The sequence below is a fragment of the Oculina patagonica genome, chromosome 7 (assembly GCF_052425735.1).
Source record: "Oculina patagonica isolate OP01 chromosome 7, crgOcupat, whole genome shotgun sequence".
Taxonomy (NCBI): domain Eukaryota; kingdom Metazoa; phylum Cnidaria; class Anthozoa; order Scleractinia; family Oculinidae; genus Oculina; species Oculina patagonica.
In genome coordinates, this window is record NC_135764.1 from 14,412,315 (window position 1) to 14,426,833 (window position 14,519).

The 14,519-nt window shown below is 39.4% G+C and overlaps 1 protein-coding gene across 2 annotated transcripts; it reads right to left on the bottom strand.

The window, feature by feature from the left end:
- Positions 1-401: 401 nt before the first annotated feature.
- On the bottom strand, positions 402-10,514 carry LOC144659902 (neuronal acetylcholine receptor subunit alpha-3-like). Of its 2 annotated transcripts, XM_078520423.1 has the most exons (6): positions 10,295-10,514; positions 7,853-8,001; positions 7,025-7,069; positions 5,934-6,043; positions 2,809-3,047; positions 402-1,245 (listed from the first exon to the last, which is right to left on the bottom strand). In XM_078520423.1, the coding sequence occupies exons 1-6, from the start codon at positions 10,347-10,349 to the stop codon at positions 542-544; spliced, it is 1,302 nt and encodes a 433-aa protein (XP_078376549.1). In that variant the 5' UTR covers positions 10,350-10,514; the 3' UTR covers positions 402-541. The 2 variants fall into 2 exon arrangements, with proteins under 2 accessions (XP_078376549.1, XP_078376550.1); XM_078520424.1 differs by lacking the exon at positions 7,025-7,069.
- Positions 10,515-14,519: the final 4,005 nt, after the last annotated feature.

Sequence of the window (14,519 nt, forward strand, 5' to 3'; positions counted from 1 at the left end):
AAATATTTTAAATGAATAATAAAGCAATTATTAAATTCGAATTTCGTAGGATACGAAGAATTATGCAGATCTCGAAGCCTCCGGCTCCGGCGGATAACACCCTCCCCGATCTGCATAATTCTTCATATCATACTAAGCCTCATCCAATAATTTCTAATTACATGGCTTACTCTACGAACGGGCTCGATAAGGTAAACTTTGCGTTGAGAGAGGGTCCTGAAGAAGGAGGAGGGGGTTGGGGGAGGAATCCCATTTTCTCAGCCCAAAATTTTGCCCAAAGCCCATTTCCAAGCCTATTGTTTTCCCAAATTGTCAAAATTTCAGTCAAATTCTATTGTTTTTCTGTCCATGATTTCCATTTCCAGTCATCGACTGGCTTAAAATTATTTGGTATTGTAGTGTTTGTGGAAAATGAAACGAAACTCCCTTTATTATGATGTGTTGTTCAAAAATGAACCTCCATGTTGTAACAATGTAAGATTAAATGCTCAGTTTTTATAACGAGTGATTGTTTGTAAATATACAGCAGCCAAAAGCTCAATCATATGAATGTTACGACATAAGCAATAATGGAAGCAATGACAAAGACGACAAAAAACACTTGATCCATTTTCCTGGCCACACTATGCCACGTGAATTCCTGCTCCTCTACTCTATCAACCAAGGCTGGGATTCCTCTACTTGACTCTGTCATCTCGATCCCAAACATTGTCGCAGTGGATTTTACAACCGCTGAGCGAGCACTGAAAGCTGGTTGTGATGCATGAATCCGTTTGACGTTTTTACTTTTCTTTGTACTTAAGAAGTCGCAGAACTTTTCAATCCAGGCTGGGGGCGTTCCTTCCTTGAAGTAAACCCTCAGAACGAAAATATTGGCAAAGAGGACTAAAGCTATAATGATCATGGTAACTTGTAGGATTACGCCGAGGATTGGAAGGCCATCTGACGTGACTGGAAGATAGGACGGGATGACAAGCAAAAACACTGTCATGGCCAGAAGAATAGTTGTGACGAAACCAACGCGTTCCCCGCTTTCAACGTGGATTAGAAAGCTACTGAGCACAACGACCGTCAGTGTAAGGGATGGGATGGCGAGATAAAACACGTAGTACAGTGATTTGCGTTTCATGTGCAAAGTGTAAACAATCTCGCTGAAGTTAAACGGGCAGCAGTCGCCATGATCAGTTTCTGATATTGCAGCTGTGATGTTCTCTATGTCCCAGTCTCCACTTTTCACATACCGATCTGAAAGGTAAATATGCAAAGCTGGTAAGTGCCTGTGACGTGCATTTATTGACACCCCCTCCCCCCCTCCCAACAAACACAAACACACACACTGCTCGCTGACTGGTTTTGACCCAGAAGCTGCAACCTGAGGAGGCTTTAAGTTACTCGCCCCGTTACAGGTACCGTAAAGTTCGGAAAGTAACGACCTTTTCAAGAAAGTAACCACACACCCTGGAAAGTAACCACCCCCTACGGAAATTAACACCACCTCCGGAAAGTAACCCCTTCCCTCCGAAAAGTGATCACCTCCTCCGGAAAGTAACCACTCCCTCCGGAAAGTGACCACCCGTTCCGAAAAGTAACCAACTCTTCCAAAAAGTAATGAAACTCTTCTGAAAGTAGCCACCTTCTCCAAAAAAAGTAACCATCCTCCAGGAGTAGCGACCAAAGTATACGGTTTTGGCAAATCCCGAAAGTAAAGGCCGTCCGATGGTAACGACTTGTTGAAAGGAGCGACTTAAAGGAAGCTTGAACCGTTGTTAGAAACAGTGGAAACAAGAAGCTTGAAGAAGATGAAATTGGCTAAAGTCAGAGGTTTGCGTGAGTCACAGATGGCTGTTTTAATAGGACAGAATTACCACCATTACGACATGTGTTGATTTACATGCCTTGATAAATTTATGCGTAAGGGCTTTCATTCATTAATATAATGATACAAATAAATTGAATGGTCTTAGTTGCTATTTTGTTCAAAAAACGCGCGTTTGTATGACTCGTGTGACTGCTTTCGCTTGGAAAGCTGTCATACGAGTTATACAAACGCGCGTGGTTGCGTGAATCAAATTTAAAGCTAGTATTAGCAGGATGACGTAATTTTTTGAGTTGTGGGTCTGCAAATATTTTGAATTTTTTTGTTCCAAACAAACTACAAGTCAATGTGTACTACATTCTTATTTTGCGTGTGAACGCAGAAAACAGGGTAGATTACAACCCATTGTATTTATCGCGGAGGAATTCAGTAGTCTGGTCACGATCACCTACTTCAGTGTTATTTACAAACGAAGGGAAAAAATTACAGCGACGGAGTTTACGTATAAGGCCAGGTTCAGAGGCCGAACTTTTTTTGAGCCGAACCTAATACCTTGAATTAATTACATGAAACGTTCGGCGTCTGAGTCAATTAACAACGGCTATTTCAATTTGGAACGGCTCAGCCGTTCTTCCCGCCTGTCCTGGCCGAGAATTTCGCGTTTGGAACCGCTTTGGTTCAGACGCCGAACTTTTCATGTGCCGATCCTAATGAATATAAAACTATTATAATGCAGCTTGCAAGCAGTTGAACTCAAAAAACATGTGTCGTGGAAAGCGTTTACTATCAGACGTATTAGGAACGGCTGCAAAACGGCTAATTATGTTTGACGTCTGAATCAACAGGCGTACTTAAGGTAAGTTGGGTCGGTTCAAATTCGAATTAAGTTAGGCTCATGAAAAGTTCGGTGTCTGAACCGGATCTAAGAAGATATACCCAAAATATGTACTAGTTTTTCTAATACATAAACGATACAATGGACAGTTTCGTACTTGCAAAGTTGCCTTTTCTGTCCCTGAACAACTTTATCTTCAATAGGTTCTTTCCATAAGTGTACGAACCAAATGCGAGTTCACATTTCTGTTCGTCAAATGGCCAGTCCTTGATTTCCATTCTGCAGTTAACTTTAAACGTTGCTGGTCCGCTCCAAACACAATTCCCTTTATGATTGACTGCCACGTCGGTCACAAACTTGCTTGGTCCTCCCGCTAAGTTGATTTCATCGTCACCGCTGGAATGAATAAAAAATTGTTAAACTTATCATGTTATTCGTTTACGTATCTGTTACTTGTAAGCGCAAGATAAGGGTACTGTGGCTTTGGAGCTTTGGGGGATTTTCTATTTAGTCAATCTACTTCTCAGAAAAAAAAAAACTGATAGTTATTCGGTCAATCAGTTGAGGGCTTAGTCCAGTCCCTGAACTCTCTCTTCCGCGCCCCCTTTATAGGGGTTGAACCCAGCGTGCGAAGAGAGAGTTCATGCTCAGAACGAACCAATTAGAAACGAGGAGCGTGGCGTCACTTCCTTGAGACGCGCGCGCTAGGTTAAAAATGCTCGCTCAAATGACCAATGCCCGATTCCCTCTATAGCGCACGCCTGCAGGGAATCACGGTAGTTGTATTCATCAAACCATGCGCGGGACTCAACAACGATACACATTGCTGAGTCTCGCGCATGGTTTGATGAATACAACTACCGTGATTCCCTGCAGGCGCGCGCTATAGAGGGAATCGGCTATTCAACTACGCAACCAAGCCCGCGAATAAATGCAAAAGAAACCCTTTGCTCAATTGCATCGAAAACCAATTCAACAAACAGATAAAAAAAATACTAGGAATAGTTGACGGATAGCGATTTGTTTTTTGGCCGTTGGCTTTTAGTAGACACTGACTGCAAAGCTAGGCTTTTAAAGTTATTCCGGTAATCCTGCTTTAGTACACGGTAGCGTAGTTGAAAGCGTCATCTGTGCGCACCCGTTTTCAAAAGTGCTTCCAAATATGATTTTCCCCAGATTTTTTTTGGGGGGGAAACTGACGCATGCGCATGCAAGTTATCCTGGACTCTCTCTTCGCGCATTGTCGTTTCCAGAGCCTTCGGTTTTTTTGGTCACGTGGTCGGCGAAACGGAGGGCTCTCGTAACTCTGACTACCGGATGTCGTAAAATCCACGACATCCGGTAGCGCATTCCCACTGCATAAATGTTCGTCTGCGTCTGCTCAGCAAAAGAAAGGGGAAGGCTGGGGCTGACTGAGAAGAGAAGAAAGCGAATTTTGAAAGAAGATACGAGATTTGAGTTTGGCGTTCGAAAAAGCTGTACAGCAATCCTTGCTACAAGGAGGACATCAAGAAACAAGGAATGGAACAGGAAGCCGCCCTGCCTGCTGTATTCCTTAAGTAGAACGACTGTTTATTGTGTTTTGCCCGCTGGTTTTGGCAATTCAAGTCGTTGATATTTTAACTTACACAATTCGATTCGTTTGGAATTCATGGAATTGCATGGCTGACAGATGTGTTCTTGTTGTGTCGTCTCTACACGCAATATTATCTGACGGCAGAAAGAAAAGTTAGAATCCAGAGGAATTGAAGTTATAGTGTTTAAACATGGAGTCGAGGATATCATCAGCTGATAACATTCCGACGGTTGATGGTACTGTGAAATTTATTTATGGCTAGCATGTGGAGGTGTTGTAGAAAATTCAGAACTAAAAAAGCCGCTGATCGACGAGGTATCATTCTATTGAGCAGCGGTAAGAAATATCACATTGAAATTCAAAGTCTTCATGTATTCATGAACTCCATTTAGTGTGTATATCTTGTATAAGCTAAGTTGATAGTGCAAATGTTTGCAATATTTCTAATACAATAAAAAGTACAACCGAGTTACACCTTACAAGAGATGTACTTGTCATTCGTTAGAGGGGACTTTTCCCCCAGCTACTACAGATTTGACACGTTAATAAAGTTGTTATTATTATTATTTTATTATTATTATTATTATTATTATTATTATTTAAATAAAATTTTTTTTTTTTTTTTTTTTTTTTTTTTTTTTTTTTTTTTTTTTTTTTTTTTTTTTTTTTTTTTTTTTTTTTTTTTTTTTTTTTTTTTTTTTTTTTTTTTTTTTTTTTTATTATTATTATTATTATTATTATTATTATTATTATTATTATTATTATTATTATTAAGGTCTGCTTCGTGAATACGTTATTCCAACAAACTCCCAGTGTTATTAGGTCTTTTTCCAGTAACATTTTCAAACTTGCCCCTACATCTTCAATTGTTTCGATGACCGGAAGTATAACCAAAATTGCGTAAAAGCGTTTCGTTTTTTACCTAAAAACGCATGCAGTTTTTATCAGCCAATCAAAAAAATCATATTTTTTACCGTTACCAGGGCCACTAGGTCATGTCATTTAAAAAAAAATACGCATGGCCCTGGGGAAGAGGATGCTCTTCGCGCGCCTTGGTTCGGCCCCTATTAAGGGCGCGCGGAAGAGAGAGTTAAGGGACTGGACTATTGAGGGCTGCATTTAAATGTTAACAAATGTCAGTAGCAAAAACGACAAGGACCTGTTACAGGGAATTGTAGCATCGACAAAATCACATTGCACCCACATGAAAAATGTAGCGGGGACATCTCGCAGGGAAATCAGTAACAGTGACACAGGCCCCCATAGTAACGAGGCGATTAACTACAATGAGTTTCCATTTGAAAAACAAAAAACAGATTGCTTTGGGTAACAGTTGCTGAGAACGTGGCCAAACAAAAGGTTGAAGAGCACAATGGGTCTGACTGCCCGTCCCGGTATATTCTAAGTTGTCCTCTAATGATACAAAATCAGCCATGGTGAACGGCAAAACACGCAGTGGGATATTCAAAACAAAAATGACTTGCACCAGCTGTCAACTTTTACCTTCCTTTGTTTTAAATGTCCCACTGCGTAACTTGCGTCCCAACACGGCTGATTTTGTACTATGTGACTGGATCGTGGGGGCCTATAAACAATGTGAAGCAACTTAATTTCTGCGTACGTTTTTTTTTTTTTTCGCTTCTTCACGTCGCAGCGGCATGTCCCTTCAACATGTCCCATAGAGTGTCCGAATGGTATGTTCTTACTTGTTAAAGAGAGCTATATCCGGGACCCAAATTTCCTCAGGTGCAAAATGGACGCGCTCTAAGTCACCATAATCACTTGCATTCCAAGTCAGAAATTCGTTCTGCCATTCCTGCAAGTAAAGGGATAAGATTAAGACATAAGACCCCGATAAGCTCTTCCCCATAAGAAGTACCAATTTATATCTCTATAGCTATAGACAATTAAAAACTTGACTGTGTCAGTACGGATTTCCTAAATCTCAGGGTGTGTTTCTTTGGGAGAATCCTAGATTGGTCTTTTAATGTAAGATCACTCAGATACTTCACTTCAGATACTCCCAAAAAAGCGAAGAATCCGTAAATACTATTCGCGCAAAACATAACATATCAGTACGTAATATTTTTCGTCGAGGGTATCCAAGCCAGAATTATTCCAGCATACAAAAGCCTTCACAAATATCGCACGCCGAAGCAATTCTTCTTTAGCCTGAAGAATAATGTGGCGAGAACGCATCTGAAAGCGAAGAATTCTGTGAAAAGGGGATCAATGCAAACTACTAACCGTATTGACAGTGTTTACAAATAGCTTATCTGTATTTCCAGAGAGAAGCTAGACAAATCCATTTTTTTTTTAATTCTTTCCCAAATAATCGGGAAAGTGTTTGCTCCCATATGAAGAACATGGGATGCTTGTAAACTCGCCTACATGGGGTTGGTCTCGCTAGGGGTGTCCAGGGCAGGACACTAATGTTTTTAGCTGTTACGGTGTCGTTGAGCGTGCACGTGAAAAAATAAATAGCGCCATCATACTGTGTTCGCGGTCTATGCCAATCAGGCATGAAAAATGGTACCTTTTAGCTGTCAAAAAAGCCTTAGTCACACCCAGGTTGGCCAACTTTAGAGTTTGTTTTGGTGTACCTAATTCAAATGTTCCGAACAGCATCCCCGTTACTTACGAATAAGATTCCACACCCGCCCAATTTCCCAGAATCTTCAAGTTGTGGAAGAATACTTCAAAATAAAATACAACTAATTGTCAAACCTACAATATCAAAATATCGAAAAAGCACTAGAGAAAATCAAAGTGACAAAAAAAGTAAATGTGTGCTAACCTGTACAACCCACGTGTCCAATACTATTATTTGTTCTTGATTGTCCTTATAGAAAATAAAAGCAAACATTATTTAATCATTTGAGGCTTCAACGGCGTAACTTCAACGTATACACCATTAACACGATCAAACAAACCATGACGCAAAATCAGATAGGGTACAGCTTGGTCCAAATCTCGAATTTCTCTTGTGTGGAACTGGATTACAGTTTAGGTTGCTCCCAATGATTTATTTTCGTCTATTTCTAGAATTTTGTGATGTCGCATTTTTTTAGTTTTTGGCGCTGAAATGCAAATGATCCGAAACAAGGCCTACACCATGGCACAACCGTTAAGGGTTCACATCTGTCCAAAGGCCGGCTCTAAATATTTTCTGTCCGAGGCTTCAATTTGAATTTACATAGTGTTTGTTTTATTATACAATGAGCTCAACTCATAAAATTTGACCCGAACACGATTTCCGCTCGTTTCTTACGTATTTACTTCTGCATACGAAAAAAGCCCAAATAAAATTTGTTGAACTCAATTAAAACAAATATCATACTTTTACGTTACGTTCGACTTACGAGAAACTCGATTTCGGCCCGAGCCAAGAGAAGAGAATTCGAGTCGATTTATCAAGTTCTTCATCATTATTTTTACCATTTCCTTTGTGGAAACTTCCGATATGGACTATAGAAACGGGTGTTATCAAAACAATATATAGTAAGGTGCTTCATGACTTCAAATTCGTTTGAGGAAAACTACTGATAGACCAAGGAAAGAAGCAAAAGATTGAGACAGCAAGAGGAAAAAGAAAAAAACGTATTAGAAAGTGGGATTCTCGTACCACTTTGACAAGCCTACTGACTCTCAACGCGAATAACACCTCCGCTGCCCTTTTGCCCTTACGAACTGGCCGGACCTTTCTGTCGTAATTGTCAAGGAGATCTGCCCGGATATGGTGTTCCCAAGAAGTGGCTGTCGAACCTGAACAACCTAACAAGACAAGGGAGAGGTCAGTAATTATAAAGAGTCATTACCAAAAGGGATAGCAGGCAAGGCTGGCTTGGAGACAATCACATCAGCACAAAGTTACAGAAGCTACAGTGAGATCGATGGATGGACAGAGTTAGTGGGTGTGTGACTATCTCTAGAATGAATAAACCAACGAACGAACTAACGAACAAACGAACGAACGAGAACGAAGAGAGAGAACGAACGAAGAACGAACGAACGAACGAACGAACGAGAACGAAAGAGAAATGATTCAGGAGTTGTATCAATGTTCGTGGAAGACAAGTAGCTTTAGGGAGCGATCTCATAGCACAATGCAGAATGCTAATTGTCTCTTCGTGAATTGATAATATTTGAGTGCAGTGCCGACTTCAGTGTAAATAACAGCAATACTTAAGATCTCAACTGTCGAATGCAAACAAGAAATGGTGCGTGGCATTCCCTTTATCACTTGTATATTTCCTGCTTCACGACTCTACTCTACTTTAGCCTGTTTCTTTTTTTTTAAGGCATGGCTCAGCCGCGCACTTGAAGTCATTTGGCGTGCGGACAGATAGACAATCACGTGACAACCAATTTTTTCAGCTCGGGGGGAAGCTTAGCTAAAACTTTGCGAGATCAAAATTCTCACGTAGTTTTAGCCGATCGATTGAATTAAAGTAGAACCCCGGTAACTCGAACTGGGATAACTCGAGCACCCCCTCTAACTCGAACTAAACTTCGTTTCCCTTGATCAAAATTTGGGTCAAATTTACCCCGATGACTGGAATTCCGGTTCTTGCAACACGCCCGGTGCCCGTTGAAACTTCCCTCGTTTTTTTTCGTGAAATCGGATTTTTAAAACACTAAAACTAACACTACAGCAATTTGACTTTTTTAAGACCAACGGACAGATCACGTATTTGACAGTCATTTTCTACCCATCATAAGAATGTGTGATCGTGTTAGAGTTTCTGACGAGATAAGTTTAATTTGCACTGTACTGTATACTGAAGTGCTGAGCAATCAGTAAACTATCAATTATTAACTTGGCCGGCAAATTGAATATTTAATCGACCCCGATAACTCGAACCCCCGCTAACTTGAACTGTTTATCGTTCCCCCAGTTCCCCTTCAGAGTTCGAGTTATCGGGGTTCTACTGTAATTCAATGTTACCGATGTTAATCTTTTTCAGTGGTAACTATCTTTGTCTATTACGTAACAAAATCTTGGAAACCGCCAACAAATGCACAAATTAAGCCTGGAAAGGGACGAAAGACGGTTATTGACGACTAGACTGATCCAGAAAGTTAGGAAGCGTGAATCATTTGACCTATTTAACACTCAGTCTAATAATAATAAGTTGGACTGACTATAAAGTTCAATCTTGATAACTCGAACCCCTAATAACTCGAACCTTTTTCGTTTTCCCTTGGATGTTCGAGTTGTTGGAATTTAACTGTGTTAACACGTGATCCAAAACTGATTCAAGACCGTTGTTATCAAGTTAAACTTAAATTGAGAACTGTAAAACACATGTATGGGCATTGGCGCATTGCCCTGTCGACCTCATTTGAACGATCGAGGTTCGATTCAGTTCGATAACCAAACGATCGAATTTTATCGTTTTTGAAGCCAACCTAGTCAATGATAATTTATGACAATAAAAGGTACCGTTGACAGCTGGGTTAATCTATAAATTGTAACAATTCACGATATCAATCTTCTAAATACAATGGCCGCAAACCTAAGAATCAAAGCTATAACTTTATACTTTGTAATAAGGTCAAAAAAGATTTTCTAAATCAATTAAAAAACATCAAATAAAATTTCCTTGAATATTTCGCATTATACATGTAGTTGGCGTTATTCGTCATGGTTTTTGCATACTAATACAGAAAATATCATCGAGAGCAAGAGTCCTGCGAGACATACTTTTTTAGTAAGAAGAAGACGGTCACAAATTAAACCTTATCGATAAAAATGAAAGGCGACTTAGACCCGAGGGGGGTTGTAAGAAACATAAGCTTGAAATCAAAATATAACAGTTATTTGCCGAACTACTAATTACAAAGTCATTGTATGTGGGAAAGAATGACGTTCGTGAAAACAATTTGCAACTGAATAAATTAAGACTAACAGTTAGTGAATCTTGGCTAAATTAACAAGCATTACGTTTACGTATAATAATAATAATAATAATAATAATAATAATAACCTTATCCCATATTCCGGTAAATGAAATATAAATGCCTCTATGAGAGAGACGCTATGTGGACGGTTTAACACACTAACCTTCAAACAAAGAGAGTATTTTGACCCATATTAGTACTGCTGCGATCGAATTCATCACGAAACCTGTCAAAGTACCTTGAAACGTTTCCTTTCTTGCTTGAATTACCAGGCTTCTCGTAGAGATGATAGCGGAGTTTGCCCAAGGATTCTAACTTAAATAATGCCGCTTGTTGCATTAACTATTATCTCAGAAATCGATGTTATTCAATGCTCAATTGCCGCCCGTAGAGACTGCTTTAAAGTGATGTTATCAAAACAATGAATCACGCATGTTCCGCTTCGCAGGGCGAGCCAACATTGTCACCAAGCAACTCTTTTAATGCAAAACACGTTAATTAGTTGGAATATTTCATGACTGGTTGTCGTAATTTTATTGTTTCAGTGGTTATATGATTTTATGATATTACTGTGCATTCTAAAGTTTAACAAACGTATTGTAGCGATTACTTGTCGAGCAAGCGTTTCCGTACCAATGAAGAGTTTTCCATATGTACTTTGGTTTTGCCCTCGCTTCAATTTCGCTCGCCCAAAAATGTGGCTACACTCTTTTTTTCTATATAGTCAGGCGGATTAACGAGATCATCGTAACAGACCAGACAAAAGCACCATATTTGGCACCACGCAGTCCTTTCAGCAGGAGCTTTTAGGAAATCCAATGCTCCAAGAACATGGAACACGAGAAAGGACAATTACGTCATCACAGAAATACCGTAAAAATTCGTGTATAAGCCGCACTCGTAGATAAGCCGCACCCCCAAATTTCAGGAATGATTTTGAGAAAAAAAATAAAACCTGGCGGAAAAATGCCCAGTTGATTGTGAAAAAATGCTGGATTATGAGGAAATTTCACCAATCAATAAAGCTAAATTTGATTCCTTTAGCCTTTCCAATCGATGTGCAGGATGTACTATAAACACATAAACGGAAAACACTTCAGTCTTACCCAGAATTTTAGAACTTTATAGAATAAAATCATTTCTGCCAACTTTAACATTTTTGATCTTTTTCTGCCATTCGTTGACTGGTATTTCTTCGTTCATCACTGTTTTTACATCAAATTTTGCACCTGATTTTGCGCTGTGTTCGTGAAAGCGTTCATAGCTTAGTAACCAGGCACTATTATCCAGGCCCATCGCCAAAAGACACGTGGAACGCCTGGGGGTTTAAAATTATTCACGGACAAAAAGCGTGGTTTTCGTCGCTGTTTTGAGAAATATGCCACATATTTGTACATCATTTAGCAAAATTTGGCCAAATCGTGGTTTAGACAATGCTTTTACATTTTTTCACTAGCCTCAGGGCAGAATCGCCGCGCTTGGAGTGCAGTTTTCTTTCCCTTTCTACCGGAAGAAGAAGTTGTATCGCAGTCCCAATAGGCGCGAATAGCTGGAAGGATCTATGATTGCTCCTTGACTAATTTCTCGCAGTTATAACTGATAAGATAAGATAAGGAACTTTATTTAAGTGTCAAAACCTTATAGCCTGTAAAATGATACTAAAATAATTAGGGAACACTGCTAAAAACTAAAAGCTACACTAATACTAAATATAAATACAATAAAAATATATATAAGTCATATAAAAATGTTATTATAATCTATGATATAGAAAAATGTTAAAATCTTAATAATAATAATGACTTGACTTGAGAGGCACTATGTGCAGCATAGGATACATCCCTTACAGCCGTTGTCCATTAAGCGAGTTATATCCCTTTTGCGAATACGGTTTGTAAAAGTCTGTAGTGTCTTGGCTGATCTGTCAGCCGTAGAAAGTTTGCCCCATGACGTGGATGTACTGAAAATGCTAACCAACTCCGAACGCCAACCATAAGTCAAGTTAAGGATGGTTCGCCCGCACGTCAAAGAATTGGCCAATCAGTAAACCAAGAATATTAGTGTCCACTGTTCGAATTTCAATTTTGCTCTGCTCATTTTTAAGAGCGTGGAGCCAATGAATTATTACTCTGGTATCTAACCCTTTATGATTGCAGACCAACATTGGATTGGCACTACCCATAGCAACTACTAATAGAACAGAATTGAATAAATTAGAATAGATATTTATTTAGCTCAAAAGTACCTAAGTTTATTAAGCTCAAGGAACGAAAGTACCTTTTGTGACATACATTTCGTTCGAGTCATACCATTCTGTATGATTCACTTCTTCGGAAATAACTCATCTTTGTTCTCGGTATCGTAAAGAAAGGCATTCCAGTTCTTTGGGACACTTGCCTGGGGAACAACTCTACCCGAGCACTGAGATCAATGCTTGTCGGCCCTAACGCAGGTTTTTTGCGTTATCTGGCAGATAGACTGATCTCGTACTGCAATCACTCTTTTAACAGTTGACAGTTCCCTTGGCTGAGAATGACCATAAGCGCCACCATCGAAACATTTTACACTCAAATCCGCTTTTGACACTGTATCCTACAATAGCCTGAGCAGGCCCAACTTGTTAACGCCCAGACGAAGCCTGCCATAATCATTTAAAGTTGTCCCTGTTGGCCAAGCCAAATCTTGGCCCTCTCGGTTCAAAAGACTGGCGAGAGTTGTTTTAATACATTTTTAATGGCTGCCTTTTCTTAAATCAGGAACGCTGAAACATCGACCAAGACAGATTTTTGGAGAAATCTACCGCCGACTTCGATTTCAATTTATCTGCAATTTTGTCTTGGCGTTATATAGAAGACATAAAGAAATTTCAAATTAAGGATACTTTCATCAAAGAAGTAGTGACAATCTGGTCGGAAGTTAATTTTGAAGATGAAATTAAATCTGAGAATCAGTTCCTTAACCAAAACTTATGGCACAATTCAGTGATCAGAATTGATGACTGTCCTGTCTTTTACTCTGAATGTTATCATAAAGGTATCACAAAGGTGAAGCATTTGAAAGATGGCTCAAATAATTTCTTATCCTATTTTGAAGTACAGACAAAATTCAGTCTTAAAATTTGTCCTCTCGGATACTATGGATTCATATTGGCCCTTAAACTGCTCTGGGACGCACACAAAAACAACCTTATTACGACAGACTCCGAATACGAAACCTTTTCGGAAACGTTAATAAAATCGCAACCAGTGCAGCGGATAACCAGAACTGGATATCTGGTGACGTCACCAGAAATGGCAATATGGCCGCCGAAGCTAGGCACACTATACATTTTCTTTTCTGAGCTCTTTTTGTGGCCAAAAAGTGGCCTTTTCCCACAAGGCTTTGCACACAATACAATAGAACAATAGAGATTTGTTGCGTGGAGAAGAAAATGGCGTTTTGCGAAGCTTTCACGAGTTGCGAGGCCGAAACCGTACCATTTTGTGCTATTTTTGCTCTGTTTTCGACGCGACAGGACGACACATAAATGGAAAAATCAGGTATGTAGCATTTTTTGTCCTCTTTGGAAAAAATATGTCGTAAATTTGTATGAAATTTGCTTTTACATGGTGTTATTTTCGTGTTGTTCCATGACTGCATCGCTTGTTCCACGGCTTTCGAAGATGCAATTATGTAGTTCGCCAGATGTGTTTTTCGTTGACCGATCACACATGCCATGCTGTGGACCCGATTTGAAGCTGTATTTATTCTTATTCCCCATCAGTATACTTGGCTAAAAACAATACAAATAATTTATTCATCTTGTTTATCACATAAAAGCACAGCCACAAATAAAACAGCTCTGCATACAAATTAAGAAACTCCAGTTATAGCTGGTGTTTTTTTGTGCATCCAGTTTGCAATTTTGTCTTTTTGTCATGGGTCTGGTCATTCTGGTCAGGCTGTAGCATTAACTGTGGTTCCCTGTTTTATGAGTCCAATGAGTCTGAATAAATGAGACAATTAAAGTGTTTTTCACACAAAGGTAAATTTGTATCCAGGCAAAATTATTGTGGTTCAATAGGTTATAACTACCTTTGTGTGAGAAACACTTTAATTGTCTCATTTATTCCGGTTTCTGAAATTTCAGAATGAGAATGCAGAATGCAGAATGCAGACTAATAGATTATTGTGTTACCTTTACCATTATTGAAAGCTAACCGTAAACAGGCTAACCGAAAAGCTATTTAGGCTAACCGGAGGTGTAGTAGGCTAACCTGAGTGAACAGTTCACTCCAGTTAGCCTACTACGCACTCTGGTTAACCTACTATACACTCCGGTTAGCCTGTTAACGGTTAGTTTTCAATAATGGTAAAGGTAACACAATATATTCTCTTAGTCTGCATTC